This window comes from Carlito syrichta, unplaced genomic scaffold, assembly GCF_000164805.1.
Source record: "Carlito syrichta isolate Samal-C Ts95f unplaced genomic scaffold, Tarsius_syrichta-2.0.1 Scaffold314025, whole genome shotgun sequence".
Lineage (NCBI taxonomy): Eukaryota > Metazoa > Chordata > Mammalia > Primates > Tarsiidae > Carlito > Carlito syrichta.
In genome coordinates, this window is record NW_007258121.1 from 4,420 (window position 1) to 20,741 (window position 16,322).

At 44.2% G+C, this 16,322-nt stretch overlaps 1 protein-coding gene across 1 annotated transcript; it reads left to right on the forward strand.

Moving 5' to 3' along the window:
- Positions 1 to 13,987: 13,987 nt before the first annotated feature.
- On the forward strand, positions 13,988 to 14,413 carry LOC110596769 (heterogeneous nuclear ribonucleoprotein A1-like). Its single transcript, XM_021718939.1, has one exon. It carries the CDS (start codon positions 13,988 to 13,990, stop codon positions 14,411 to 14,413), a length of 426 nt encoding a protein of 141 aa, XP_021574614.1.
- Positions 14,414 to 16,322: the final 1,909 nt, after the last annotated feature.

The window sequence follows — 16,322 nt, forward strand, 5'->3', positions numbered from 1 at the left end:
AACCATAATAGTACATGTTCTCATCCTTCAATTTTTTTTTTACCATAATCAAAACTTTAGTGAAAAACTGACACCAAAATAGGAGATCACTGTTGTATACCTTACAAAATCAAATGTAATTGCATTGTCCTGGTGGACTAACTAGAATTACTGAACTTATCATAAGGTTTTCTGTGAGAATAAAAACTCAGGAAATTGGTGAGTCATTAGTGGTGCTTTCTTCTAAATGAACACCTTTCTGTCACCCTGGTTTTTCCTTCTATAGGCTGGTACAACACTGTTGAACAACTGACAAAAAAATCCACAGTCTGCACAGGGCTGAAAACCATGGTGATCTTGAGGCAACCTGGACATTTTACATCCATAAAGTAAGAATTTGGACTTTGAACCAGGCATTTCTTTTTATGTTTTTACTTCTTCTCTTCCAAGGATGGATGTAATAGAAAACCGGCCAAAGCATGTCAATCCCGTCGCCAGCTCAGACCTACCAAAGCTCCTCATCCTTCAATTTTATCTGAGGATCTACCCCATCTCCAATGAGAATCTTAAGTATCTATGCCTTTCTATGTTCCACAGCCACAAGGGAATATTTTTAACACTGCAGTTCATAAATTCATCATGAGACCTGTTTATGGTGGTTAAGCAGCATGATTGAACAACAGAAAGCTCTGCCATGTTGGGAGAAGTGTTTTCCATAACCCTTGAATATCACATGAACAAAACCTATTTAAAAGAAACTCATCAGGCTCAGTAGGTAGCTCAGCCTATAATCCCATCGCTTTGGGAGGCCGAGGTGAGTGAATTGTCTGAGCCCTCAGGTTCAAGACCTGCCTGGGCAACTTGACGAGACCTCATCTCTACAATAAATCAAAAATTAGCCAGGCATGGTAGCCCATGCCTGTAGTTCCAGCTACTTGGAAGGTTGAGGCAGAAGGATTGCCGGAGCCCAGCAGGTCAAGGCTGCAGTGGCTGGAAGTGGCCACTGCACTCCAGTCTGGGTGACAGAGTGAGACCCAAACTCAAAAGAAACTCATATCCGGGCTCGGTGGCTCAGCCTGTAATCCCGCACCTTTGGGAGGCTGAGGTGAGTGGATCGCCTGAGCCTCTGGGTTTGAGACCCGCCTGGGCAACTTGGCGAGACCTCATCTCTACAATAAATAAAAAATTCAGCCAGGTGTGGGAGTGGGCGCCTGTTGTTCCAGCTTCTTGGAAGGCTGAGGCAGAAGGATTGCCGGAACCCAGCAGGTGGAGGCTGAAGTGGCCGGGAGTAGCCACTGCTCTCCAGTTTGGGCGACAGAGTGAGACTCCAACTCAAGACAAACAAACAAACAAACAAAAAAAGAAACTCATTAGGCAGGACAATCAGAAGTAGAGAAATAAAGGTTTGCAAGCTGTCAAATCATGATATTTCAGTAGGAAAAGTGGACACAGCCCCTGGCCTGGGACACATTTACCAGCCATTTTCTCCTCTTTTTTCTCCTCCTCTGGGATTTCTTCTCAGCTGAGATTATCTGGACAGGTCACACCACAAGTCACACCTACATGTTCAGAATAAGCCTTTATATTTGTAAGTTAAATTTAACCTGGCCATGTGATTTTAATTGGAAGCCCAGGGTGAGAACCAGTTAGTGAAGCATCACTTCTCAAGCTTGAATTTGCACATAAATCTTGTGGTATTTGGGGTCTCAGTCTGAGGAACTGCTTCCTCAGGTTTTATTGTATCCCTGAACATGCTTTTAAAACAAGTCTCCTGTGAAGTGGATATGTCCACCTGAACCAACAGTCAGCAGCACTCAGCTAGAGAAAGCAGCCCAACTTTCAAGGTCTCTCATCACAACACAAATACTTTGTATCCAAATGAAGAAGACAACCAATCTCCATCCCAAAAGATCACATCCTCTGCTGGCGCTTTAGAGTTTACAGAAGCTGGATGGAGAGGACGGCAATGTCTAAGGAGGTCTGCCCTTGAAAAACAACCTGGATACGTGTTAGGGCAGGGTATACAAAGCATACACTATGCACTCAGAAGTATGTTGTGGTGCACTGTGTTGTAAACCACAGCCACACTGTATGGGAGGGAATCTTCCTAGCACCCTGAGTCATGGGTAAGAAGTATAGCCTAATTCCCAGGATTGAAGGAACCAGCCTATTCCTTTTTGTTTCTGTATCATTGATTTAATAAGAAAATATATAGGTTAAATATAATAGATGGGAATAAGGTCAAATATAAAAAGGTGGGAGGGGTACAAAGAGAAGGGAGGGAGTATAGTTCAGAAGGATTTTTCATGTTGTGTTCGTATTTACTTTTTTTTTAGTTGGATTCTCAACTGTCATCCAGGCTGGAGTGCAGTGGTATGCTCATGGTCATCATAGCCTCAACTTTCTGAGTTCAGGTGATCCTTCCACTTCACCCTTCCATGTAGCTAGAACTACAGGTGCATGGTACCATGCCCAGTTAATTATTCGATTTATTGTAGAGACAAGGTCTCACCATGTTGACCGGGTTGGTCTTGAACCCACAGGCTCAGGCAGTTCTTTACCCTTGGCCTCCCAAAGTGCTGAGATTAATGACTTGAGCTCCATGCCCAGCCTGTATTTACTCTTTTATAACTTGAGGGGCAATTTCTGGATCTGTAGGAAAGAAGAACAGGTTGCTGGTGGAATGGCTCTAGAAACACAGGTGTTAATGAAAAAGAAACCAACAGAAACCCCCAAGTTTACAGTTCTCAGCTGCCACTTATCTGCTTTTGGGCTTGGAGAAAATTGTGTGTCAGGCAGGGTGGCTCTTCCCTGTAATCCTTGCACATTGGGAAGTGAAAGTGAAAGGATTACCTGAGTCCTGGGGTTTGAGACCAGCCTGGGCAATTTGACAAGACCTCATTTCTAACAAAATAAAAAAAATTAGCCAGGTGTGGTGGTACACACCTGTAGCTCCAGCTACTTGTAAGCCTGAGGTGAATGGAATCACTTGAGCCTCCAGGTCAAGGACACAATGGCCATGATCATGCCAATAGAATCCAACTGGGTGACAGGTTGAGACTCCAACTCAAGAAAAAAAAAGAAAGAAAAAAAATGAAAAATTGTGAGCACCAGCTCTGAAGAGTCACTGGGAGCAGCTACCCAAAATGCTGGCTCATATGATTATTCCTGAGAGGGAATGGGGAAGACCTAGAGAAGGCTCTACTGAGGGAAACTTTCCCTATTTTTTTTCCAGATAGAATCTCAAAGCAATACATTCGGGTTCTGGTTCAAATTACACTCAATATAACAGACCAGACTCTTGCTACTCACTTTGTAAAACAAAACAAGTAAATAAGAATTTTTAAAACAAATAGAATATAAAACCAGGAATTTTATTTTTTCTGGAATCTACTTTCCTCCTGCCTCTTTGAATTTTTTTTAAACTTTCCAACCCCTACTGATAAATACATTTTTACAGCTAATGGAAAACAAAAGTTGAAATAAGAACAGATCTTTCCAAGGTGACACAGCCAGGGATGGGTGGTGCTGACTGACACACAGACATGACGGATTCACGTGGCAAGTCCGGACATCCTGTCTCTCAGACATTTCCTCCCTCCTTCCTGCTCACTGAGTTGCTTGGTGACCATACTCTCCAGAGACCTTGCACTTGCTCTGCTGAGTGCTTTTTGCTTCCAAGTTCTTACACCATCTCCCTGGGGTGGGTCTTCCTTGTCCTTTGAGATAGACATGCTTTCCTTACATGTGGAAGATTATCCACAGGACAAGAATCATTTCTCCCTTTGCCCCTCAAGAGTGTGAGAAAGTGTCTGGAATCCAGTCACCTTACAAACTCAACTAATGCCATCTAAAGTACTGGGAAGAAAATGAAACTTAACCAACCACCAGTGTAACACTGAAACATCAATAGACTAACAAAACTAGCTCCATTTTAGATGCCGGCGGATCTTTCACCTCTAATCTTGTGTGTAGCTAAAATAATTTTGAAATGATAAAAACCGTCAGGCGCAGTGGCTCAAGTCTGTAATCCCAGCACTTTGGGAGGCCGAGGCTAGACGACTGCCTGAGCTCAGGGGTTGGAAACCATCCTGGGCAACGTGGCAAGGCCTCATTTCTTTCCTTCTTTTTTTTTTTTGAGTTGGAGTCTCACTCTGTCGCCCAGACTGGAGTGCAGTGGCCGCTCCCAGCCACTGCAGCCTCGACCCGCTGGGCTCTGGCGATCCTTCCGCCTCAGCCTTCCGAGTAGCTGGAACTACAGGCATGCGCTACCACGCCCGGCTAATTTTTTTTTATTTATTGTAAGAGATGAGGTCTCGCCAAGTTGCCCAGGCGGGTCTCAATCCTGCGGGCTTAGGCAATTCACTCACCTCGGCCTCCCAAAGAGCAGGATTACAGGCTGAGCTACCGAGCCCGGCTGGCAAGGCCTCATTTCTACAATAAGTCAAAAAATAAGCCAGACATGGTTGCGAGTGCCTGTAGTTCCATCTACATGGAAAGCTGAGGTGGAAGGATCACCTGAGCCCAGCAGGTCGAGACTTAGGTGTCCATCAGCGTGCCACTGCACTCTAACCTGGGTGACAAAGTGGGGTTCTGACTCAAAAAAAAAAAAAAAAGTTGAGGTAAGAAAAAGTACTCAGGTGTCCAGACTAACTCTGAGAAAGGGAGAGTATTTGCACTAACTCCATTTTGTTAAATTAAAAAACAACAAAAAAGGAGACCTTGAGCCAAGGACAGACTTCACGACTTTCCAGGACGAATTCTTCCCACCCCCACCCCGTGTCCAGATGTCAGCAGGTCTTAGCCACCACTTGATCTCGAATATTTTCTCCTCCTGGCCTGGAAAAAAGCCCCCCCAAAATTGCACACCGAACCCAACTGGGGTTGTTAGGACTCCGTTCCTTCATCTTCTCAATTTGAATGTCCCTCCTAAATGAAGTCACAGCCCCTGCCCCATCTCCTTGTCTCGACTCACTGGTTGTCTCACCGAGCAAAACTGGGTTTGGGCCTGGTGACAAAAACTGCCAATGACTCTGATGACATGTAGTGGGAATTTCCACCTGGATCTCCCAAATCAGGCGACATCGGGGCCGTCACCCACCAGCACCTGCCCATGGCCGGCTTCCCCGTTTCCCCTTCTTTTTTTTTTTTTTTTTGAGCCAGTCTCACTCTGGCCCAGACTGGTGTGCAGTGGCTCGCTCACAGCCACCGAAGCTTCAACCTACCAGGTTCAGGCGATCTTGCCGCCCCAGCCTTCCAAGTAGCTGGAACTACATGCACTCGACACCATCCCCAGATAATTTTTTGATTTACCGTAGAGACAAGGGCTCACCAAGTTGCCCAGACTGGTCTCGAACCCCTGGACTCAGGAAATTCTCTCACCTCAGCCTCCCACACTGCTGGGATGGCAGGCATGAACCACCTGGCCCTTCTCAAAGCCTTTCCCAGAAGACTCTCCGGGAACCCCACTCCACAAGTCCTGGCTCAGGCTCTGGGATTCACGACCTGCTGTTGGCCCATGTGATCTCCTGAATGCTGTGATGAAGCCGCTGTTTAGGCTCTGTTAACTACAGCTCCCCCACGGGCTCCCAGCTGGTCGGATGCTCCTCGCGACCCTCCCGGGCTCGTACACCTGGAAGGGAGAGCTGCAGGGCGCTGCCAAAAGAGGCGACCGGCGGGTGAGGCCATTTACAGGGACAGGACCCCGGGTCTCGGCCCAGCCGCTGATGGGGAGGATGGTCCCGCAACAGCTGGGTCATTCGAGTCCAATACCCCTCCCCCTCTCGTACCGGCCCCCATACTCACCATCTCCCGACTCCCGGGTGTCCCGGCGTCTTCCCTAAGGATCGCCCAGGATTTGTAGGTTACAGGGCGTCGCGGGCGGAAGCGAAGACACTCCTGGATCGTAGTGCGAGCGGAGAGGATCTAGCTCTTGAAACGGGGCAAGGGACCAAACGTTCCGACTTGTCCTGGAAGCCGCCTCTGGCTCTTGTCCGATTGCACGGTCCCCGAGGCTGCGGACTGATTGAGGGTCCAGCCCCGCCCCCCTCGTTCTGAGTGACAGGTGATGCGATCAGATGGGTCTTCCCTAGGCAAGAAAAGCACGTTTCTTCTTGCTTCTTTTTGATGCTGAGATGCCTCCCTGCACCTGAAATTGAGGCGAGGAGCAGGATCTGGCGCACCTCAAGGCATGTTGGGGACTCTGGTGTCTGAATGGTTCCAAGTCGTGGGTCCATGAGCTGCATGACTGCAATCCTAGCATGCCCGTGGAGGGGAGGGGAGGGGAGTGGAGTGCTTCTCACAGGGCATGTTGTGAACTCTAGGCTCTTAATGCCTTCTGGTCGGTGGGTCACTGGGCCGCAGAACTGCAATCCCAGCTTGCCCTGGGACTGGGCCTCTGCTCCCCTTACGGGGCATCCTGGGAAATTGGGATCTCAATGGTGCCTGATGGGTAGACCGCTGGGCTGCAGGACTCAATCCCAGTCCGCACCAGCTGTAGGCCATGAGCAGCCATGGAGGGCAGGACAGGGGGGTGTGCCTCGTCCCACCGAAGTCCTGCAGGCTGCTGACTTCCTGCCGCTTTATTGCCATGGGGAGTGAGATCAGAGAGGAACAGGAGGGACAAGGCCAGATGGGCAGTGGGGATGGTGCGACTCTCGGACACACCCGGTTTTGGCTCACTCTGGGCTGACTCGCCATCCCCCAACAATGCGCAGATCAAAGTCTTGTCCACCCTCACCTGAGGTCCTGCAGAGCACTGGCGTCCTCAGCCCCGGGTCTACCTGCTTCCTAACCCCTGTGGGGACAGGGGACTAATGTCCGAGACACCATCCAAGTGACACTGCCCTCTACTTTCTCCAGCAGGAGTCCAGTGAAACTGCTTTGGGAGAAATCCCCATCCAGACCCCACCAGTTTCATAACTTGGCATCTGATATCAATTTGTCCTATTACAGTTGATATTAATTATGTTCTTTGAATATGGTCCCTTCTGACACATTTTTCCACTATGGAGTTAATTATGTATCTGTATTATTAATAAATGCCTTGGGAATATTTAACACAACTCATTACACTTAATCTAGAAGGTCTCCTTTTTTTCAGATTCTCTTTGCATATAACTTGCTTTGAGTAATGAAGGTTCTGAACTTTGTTTACGTGTCACATAAGCTGAGATAAACCCAGGCTCTGCCACATGGTGAAGTTTTAACACAACAATTTTCTTGGACCAGGAGCTTTAGTATCACTGGAGAGCTTGTTAGAAATGCAGAAACTCAGCCGGGCTCGGTGGCTCAGCCTGTAATCCCGCGCTTTTGGGAGGCTGAGGTGAGTGGACTGCCTGAGCCCGTGGGTTCGAGATCCACCTGGGCAACTTGGCGAGACCTCATCTCTACAATAAATCATAAATCAGCCGGGCGTGGTAGCACACACCTGTAATTCCAGCTACTCGGAAGGCTGAGGTGGAAGGATCGCTGGAGCCCAGCAGGTCGAGGCTGCTGTGGCCAGGAGCGGCCACTGCACTCCAGTCTGGGCAACGGAGTGAAACTCCAACTCAAAAAAAAAAAAAAAAAAAAAGAACTGTAGAAACTCAGGCCAGGTGCTGTGGCCCATGTCTGCCATCCCAGCCTTTAGGAGGCTCCCTGGAGCTCAGGGATGCGAGACCAGCGTAGGTGATGAAGCCAGACCTCATCTCTACAAAAAAATCAAAAACTTAAATTTGAGGGCAGTGGTGTGTGCTAGTAGTCCCAGCTAATTGGAAGGGTGAGGACGTCGAATCCCTTCAGCTCAGGAGGTTGAGGATACTGGGGGCTATGATTGTACCAGTGCACCCCAGCTTGGATGATAGAGACCCCAATTCAAAAAAGAAAAAAGACAGAAACTCCTAAGTTTACTGTAGATCTCCTGAGTCAGAATATGCATTTTAACAAAATCTTTTAGTTCATTGTGGCACACATGTGTGATATAAATGTCACTCAACCTAGAGTCCATGCCCACTTAGTAAATGAGTGTTGTTGTTTTCAGGGACTGTTGGCATTCAGGGATGTGACCAAGTTGCCCCAAGCGAGGGATTACAGGCTGAGCCACCGAGCCCCGCTTGGCTCTACCAGTTTAAAGCTCACCAACAAGCTGGGCTCTGTAGCTCAGCCTGTAATCTCGTGCCTTTGGGAGGCTGAGGTGAGTGGATTGCCTGAGCCTGCGGGTTTGAGACCCGCCTGGGCAGCGAGACGTCATCTCTACAATAAATTTAAAAAAAAATCAGCCAGGTGGAGTAGCGCATGCCTGTAATTCCGGCTACTCAGGAGGCTGAGGCGGAAGGATCACCGGAGCCCAGCAGGTCGAGGCTGCGGAGGCCGGGAGTGATCACTGCACTCCAGTCTGGGCGACAGAGTGAGACTCCCACTCAAAAAAAAAACAACAAAAAAACTCACCAACAATGTACAGGATTTTTTTTTTCTTCTTTTTGAAAGTAGGACTTATTGAGAGGATAGAAAATTCCCACATTGGGAGGAGATTCGAGGGGGTTACCCTGTTTTTCTTCATGTCCTTGTCAAAATGTATCTGTATTTGTTGATATTAGATGTCCTAAGTGGTGTGAGATGAAATCTAATCATTGTGCTAATTTGTGATTGCCTGGTGATTAGTAATGTTGTGTACCATTTCATATACCATTGGTAATGTGTGTCTTCATTGGAAAAAAATAATTATTTGTTCTTGGTCTATTTCAGTGAAATGGTCATTTTATTGTTTTTGCTTTTGATTTGAATGAGTTCCTTATATATCTTGGGTATTAACCTTTTATCAGATATATGCCTTGCAATTATTTGCTCTTTCCCTGTATGCCTTCTTCCTGATTTCTGTGTGGAAGCTTTTTAGTTTGATGCTGTCTAACTGTTTATATTTCTTTTTGTTGCTGTACTTGTTGGTCTCATATCAACAAATCATCGCCAAGACAAATATCAAGGAGATGTTCCAAATCTTCTAAGATTTTTTGTTTTTTGAGTCTGGGTCTCACTATGTAACCCAGGCTGGAATGCCATGGCACAACAGTCTTGAGCTCCTGGGCTGTGACAGTTGTTCTGCCTCAGTCTTGCATGTAGCTGGGATTACAGGCTTGTGCCGCCACACCAGGCTAATATTTTGATTTTCTATAGAAACGAGTTCTTGCTATAACATATTTCCTAAACTGGTCTTCAACCACTGGGCTCAGGCCATTCTTGTGTCTTGGCATCCCAAAGTGCTGGTATTATATGCATGAGCCACATCTAGCTGATAGTGTCTTATTTAAGTTAACATTATGTCCAAAATATTTATCCTTACTGTAGCACAAGATTTACTCTAATGGTGAATAAAAGTCTACTGTTTGTATATATACTCCATTGTCACTATCCAGTTATTAAGGAATATTTAGGTTGCTTCCACCTTTTGTGGATAATGTCACAATAAACACGGGTGTGCAAGTATGTCTTTCAGGTTCTGCTTTGGATACTTTGGGTAGATAGCCAGAAGTAGAATTGCTGGGTGATAGGGTAAATTTATTTTAAATTTTCTGAGTAATTTTCATATTACTTTTCAGACTGACTGCATCTTTTTTTTTTTTCTGAGCAACAGTACATAAGCATTCCACATTCTCAACATTTGCTATTTTATTTATTTGATCATGGTCTTCCTAATGGGTGTGAGGTTGCACATCATTGTGCTTTTGCTTTGCATTTCTCTCTGCAATTTTCAATTTGAATATCTTTTTTTTTTGAGTTGGAGTCTCATTCTGTCCCCCAGACTGGAGTGCAGTGGCAGCTACCGGCCACTGCAGCCTCGACCCGCTGGGCTCTGGCGATCCTTCCACCTCAGCCTTCCGAGTAGCTGAACTACAGGCGCGCGCTAACACGCCCGGCTAGTGTTTTATTTTACTGTAGAGATGAGGTCTCACCAAGTTGCCCAGAGAGGTCTCGAACCCACAGGCTCAGGCAATCCATTCACCTCAGCCTCCCAAGATGCGGGATTACAGGCTGAGCCACCGAGCACGGTTCTTTAAAGATTTTAGCATGAACTAAGGCACATATTTTGAACAAAGGTCATTCCACATTCAATACATTTTAGAAGTTCCCTCCGATGCAAATTTTCTAATGTCAAAGTTTTAGATACAGTTGAAGAATTTAGACAGTGCTTACACTTCTACATTTTAAGGATCTATGGAATAAATAAAGGCAATGTACTATTTTTAACATCGGTAAAACTTTTCTCCATAGGTCTTCTATGGCTTGTAATTTGAGAAATGTGTTTCCATAGTCATTACAGGCATAGGGAATTTATCGTGTATCTATTCCCTCCCTTATGTTGAGAAGAGTGGAGCAACAGTGAAAGGTTTCCCACATTCTTTGTATATAAGTCTTCTCTCCAGTGTGGATTCTCTGATGTGGAATAAGATGTAATTACTTATTGAGGGCTTTCCTCAGATTCTTCACATTTGTAGGATCACATTCCAATATGGATCCACATATGTCCAGCAAGTTGTGAAAACTTTGTCACATCATTCACATTTGTATGGTTTCTCTCTTGTATGGATTATCCTATGTCTAGCACATGGTGAATAAAAATGATAGGCTTTGCCACATTCTTTACTCTTGTAAGGTTTCTCTCCAGTTTGGATTATTTGATGTAAAGATTGAGTAATATGTAGAGGTTTTGCCACATTATGCACATTTGTAGGGTTTCTCTCTAGTATGGATTCTCCGACTAAATGAAAGTCTTTGCCACATTCTTTACATTTGTAGGGTTTTTCTTCAATATGGATCCTCCTATGTCCATAAAGTCCTAAATGAGACCAATAGGCTTTGCCACATTCTTGACATATGTAGGGTTTATCTCCTGTATGGATCTTTGTATGTTGAGTAAGAAATGAATGAAAGATAAAGACTTAGTCACATTTGCACATCTGCAAGGTTTCTCTTCAGCATGGATTCTCTGATGTTGAATAAACCTTGAGTACAAGTTAAAGGTTTTGTGACATTCTTCACATTTGTAGGATTTCTCTTCATTACAGGTCTTTCTAAGTTTAGCAAGTTCTGAATGAAAGAGAAAGGCTTTGCCACATTCTTCACACTGTAGGGATTCCCTCCCGTATAGATGGTCTTACGCCCAGCAAATCCATTATGAGAGCAAAAGGCTTTCCCACATTCTTCACATTTGTAGGGTTTCTCTCCTGTATGGATTTTTTAATGACTCTCTCGATTTGCTGAATTACAAAACACTTTTCCACATGTTTAAACTGTGAATTTTCTCTAACATTAAATTTCTGATGTTGACTACATTTTATGGAATAGTTAAAAGTTTTGCTATATTCATTATATTTGTAAGCCATTGTTGGAATATGGATACTCTGATGAATATTAAATTTGGAGCACCGAAAAAAGAACCTCTTCATCTTTGTTACAATTGTAATGACCATGTACAAAATAACATCCTCTTTGCCCTTCATCCTCATTCACACTTTTCCAATCTATCTCTAAGTGTAAATTCTTAAAGCGATATCTTCCATATGTCATCTATGTGAGTGACTCATCTGTGCTCTCCTCTGGCAAAAGGTCTTCATTGTTATGAGAATTTATTGCTAAAAATAATAAAAATAGCTGGTAACCCACATACTAGACTCAGGTGAAGATACAGTACAGATCTAACATAAAATTATACTATGCTAAAACAATACCAGGAAGGCAAAATATAAGTTGCATGTTCTCACTCATTTATAAATACATGGACTCAACAGAAAAGTTACTTCGAAGAGGAAGTTTGGTCACTTTCACCACCATAAACTCTTCCATCTCATTTCTTCCTTTTCAGGGAAGAAAGAAAACAGTGCAATGAGTTCACACTAGAATTTGGTGATTTACCCAATGATTATTTTCTTTCTTTTCTCACACAGAGTTAAGAAGAGGTGATATACTTTGCATGATAGGTTTAGTCTGTTGATACTGCAGACAATTACAACACTAGAGACTATAGTACCATAAACATTTCAGGTACAATTATGAGGTATTGAAAAGAAACATGGTCAAACTATATAATTGCAAAAGGAGATGCAAAATTCTAGAGAAGGCACATCATAAAAAGTGGTTTGAAAGTCCCTTAGAATCTCTAACATAGTGATTGGTGTCACAATTTACGTAGAGAAAGCAACTCCATAAAGATTATGACAGGTAGCTCTTTTTTAAAATCACAAAATGCCAAGAAACTATCACAAAGCATACAAAATCAGGGAGAGATGACTCAATTATAAAAGAACAGCAACAAGAATTCAAAAATCAACTGCAAAGAATTGGAGACAAACCAGGCTCGGTGGCCCAGTGTGTAATATCAGCACTTTGGGAAGCTGATGTGAGTAAATTGCCTGAGTTCGCAGGTTCGAGACCCGCCTGGGCAACTTGGTGAGACCTCATCTCTACAATAAATCAAAATTAGCTGGGCATGGCAGCGCATGCCTGTAGTTCCAGCTACTTGGAGGGCTGAGGTGGAAGGATCACCGGAGCCCAGCAGGTCAGGTCGAGGCTGCAGTGGCTGGGAGTGTGCCACTGCTCTCCAGGCTGGGTGACAGAGTGAGACTCTAACTCAAAAAAAAGAGAGAAAAAGAATTGGAGACTTAAATATTCCCAAAGAAATCAAAATAACCACCTTAACAAAGCTTTATAAGCTAAAAAAGAATACAGTTAACCAAAGAAAATCAGTAACAAGAATATCAACAGAGATAAATAATCTATTAAAAATACAGAATGGGCCGAACTTGGTGGCTCAGTCTGTAATCCCAGGACTTTGGGAGGCCAAAGTGAGTGGATTGCCTGAGCCCACAGGATTAAGACCCACCCAGGCAACTTGGTGAGACCTCATCTCTACAATAAATCAAAAATTAGCTGGGCATAGTAGTGCACACCTATAGTTCCTGCTACTTGGAAGGCTGAGGCAGAAGGATTGTCAAAGCCCAGTGGGTTGAGACTGTGGTGGTCAGAAGCGTACCACTGCCCTCCAGTCTGGGCAATGGAGTGGGACTCCAACTAAAAAAAATGCAGAATGTCTAGAGAAAACAACACAAAAACAGTGTGAGAAATTCTAAAATGTCATAAAAAAAGAGAAAAATCAAGAAGTTTAACAAACTCAAACTAGAATAAACATAAACATACCCACAGTCAGACATGTTATCATAATTTTCAGCTGTGTGTGGTGGTTCATGCTTGTAATCCCAGCACATTGGGAGGCTTGCCTGAGCCAGGTGTTTGAGTCAAGCCTGGGCTCCATGGCAAGACTTACCTTTACAATAAATCAAAAAATTAGCTGGGCATAGGTGTGTTCCTGTAGTACCAGCTACTGTGAAGGCTGAGGCAGAAGGATCTCCAGAGTCTAGAAGGTCAAGGCTGCAGTAGCCATAATCACACCACTGCACTCCAGGCATGGTGACAGAGTCAGACTCTCAGTCAAAAATCTAAGACTTGAAAATCACAGAGATACATTTGTTAGCGTACTATTTTCTGCCCATGAACCCATGAGAAAATATCACTAAAATGTCTCTCCCCACCACCGTTATGCCTAATTCAGGGTCCTCTAAGGAGCCTGAACACTTATTATCAGAGGGGTGAGCTGAGCTTCAAAACCACCCATGAGAGCCTGAGGAACAGGGAATGCTTACAGACTGTGTGGTAATGAGAGGCTCAAACAAATGTTCCAGGGGCTTTGCGCTTGCCATGTATGACACTGTGGAGGAGGTGGACACAGCCATGAATATGAGGTGACAAAAGGTGGATGGAAGAGTTGTGGAGCCAAAGAGAGGTATCTTGAGTGAGGATTCTGGAAGACCAGGTAGCCACTTAACTGTGCAAAAGATATTTGTTGGTGGCATCAAAGACACTGAAGAACATCACCTAAGAGATTATTTTGAGGAATATGGCAAATCTGAAGTGATTGAAATCATAACTGACCAAGGCAGTGGGAAGAAAAGATTTGCCTTCATAACCTTTGAAGACCATCATGAATAAAATCGTCATTCAGAAACCCCACACTGTAAATGGTCACATGTGTGAAGAAAGGAAAGCCCTGTCAAATCAAGAGGTGGTCAGGGCTTCATTCTGCCAAAGAGGTCAATGTGGTTTTGGAAACTTCGGTGGTGGTCATGGCAGTGGTTTCAGTGGAAATGACAACTTAGGTTATGGAGGAAACTTTAGTGGTCATGGTGGCTTTGGAGTCAGCTTCGGTGGTGGTGGATATAATGGCAGTGAGGATGGCTATAATGGATTTGGTAATGATGAAAACCATTTTGAAGGTGGCAGAAGCTACAATGATTTTGGCAGTTGCAACAATCAGTTTTCAAATTTTGGACCCATGGAGGTGGGAAACTTTGGAGGAAGAAGCTCTGGCGCCTACAGTGGTGTAGGCCAGTACTTTGCCAAACCATGAAACCAAGGTGGCTATGGTGTTTTTTTGTTTGTTTTTTTTTTGAGTTGGAGTCTCACTCTGTCGCCCAGACTGGAGTGCAGTGGCCGCTCCTGGCCACCACAGCCTCGGCCTGCTGGGCCCCGGCGATCCTTCCGGCTTAGCCTTCCGAGTAGCTGAAACTACAGGCATGCACTACCATACCTGGCTGATTTTTTGATTTATTGTAGAGATAAGGTCTCGCCAAGTTGCCCAGGCGGGTCTTGAACCTGCAGGCTCAAGCAATCCACTCGCCTCAGGCTCCCAAAGCATGGGATTATAGGCTGAGCCACCAAACCCGGCTGGCTATGATGTTTTTATTAGTAGCGGCAACTGTGACATTGGCGGGTTTTAATTACTGCCAGAAAACAAGATTTTGCAGGAGAGAAGAGTCAGAGAAGTGACAGAGATGCTACAGGTTCCAACAGATTTGTGACCTCAGCCAAGTACAGTGGTGGCAGGGCCTAGGTATTACAAAGAAGACATGCTTAGACAATGCTCATGTGTTTTGGCAGAACACTTGGGGACTGTGTTCATGACTAATTGTATGACAGGTGACTTTAGTTTTTGTACTATGGAAGGTGTAAAGCATTCCAAGAAAGGGTTTTAAATGTAGATTTTTTTTGTTTCTGGCACCCATAATGTTGATTGCTAAATGTAATAGTCTGATCATGATACTGAATAAATGTGTCTTTTTTAAAAATGTGCCATGTCATGTTAGTCTACTCTGAAGCAATCTTGGTAAACTTCCCCAACAGTGTTGGAGTTAGAATTCCTTCATAGTGATGCCAGATTCTGTTGGAATTCATTTACAATCTGCTGGGTGGAGAAGCCATTTTCTTTTTGCAGAAACCTTGGTGTAGGTCCACTGACAGTTACTGTTGTGTCCCAAAATTCATGAGTAAAAGGGGTCACGCAAGCAAAATTGTGGAATTACTGGATATAAGGAAAAATGTGGGCAAATCCTATGTAATACATATAAACTGACTAATGGTACCAGACAAAATTATAGATGGGAGTGAAGCTTGTGTAACCATTATCAAGTGTAATCCAGAAACAGTTTGATTCTTTTGAAAAGAAAAAAATGAAATCACAGAAGAAAGATGCTTAAAGAAAGCAAGATAAAATTGATGGATCATGTATAAGTGTGCTCCAGTGTGACCATCAAGTGATTTCTCAGTACTGAGACCTCCCAGACCATAAGGGATTTGGGTTATATAGAAAACAAGCTGAAAAAATAAAAACTGGCAAGGCTCGGTGGCTCAGTCTATAACCCCAGCACTTTGTGAGGCCGAGGAGACTGGATTGCCTGAGCCTGTGGGTTTGAGACCCACTTAGGCAACTTAGCGAGACCTCATCTCTACAATAAATCAAAAAATAGATGGGCATGGTGGCATGCACCTTGGAAGGGTGAGGTGGAAGGATCACCGGAGCCCAGTAGGTCGAGGCTACAGTGGCAGGATGCTACAGCACTCCAGTCTGGGTGACAGAGTGAGACCCCAACTAAAAAAAAACCCCAAAAAACCAAAAACTACCAACCTAGAATATTAGATTTAGCCCAACTGTCCTTTAAAATGAAAAAAAAAAAAGATTTTAAGATAAACAAAAGCTAAAAAAGTTAATTGCTAGACATTCCATACAATAAATGTGAAAGAAAGTTTCTTTCATTGAATAGTAAACTAATTCTGAAAAGCATCACAAAATCAAAAGTATAGCATTTTGCAAATGGTACAAAAGGTTAAAAACACCCTGAAATAATCTTTTTGGATGCTGGACCTCTTGTTGTACAGTCTTCCATGGCTAAGTAAGTGTTCTTGAATTTTTTTTTTTTTTTGAGTTGGAGTCTCACTCTGTCGCCCAGACTGGAGTGCAGTGGCTGCTCCCGGCCACCGCA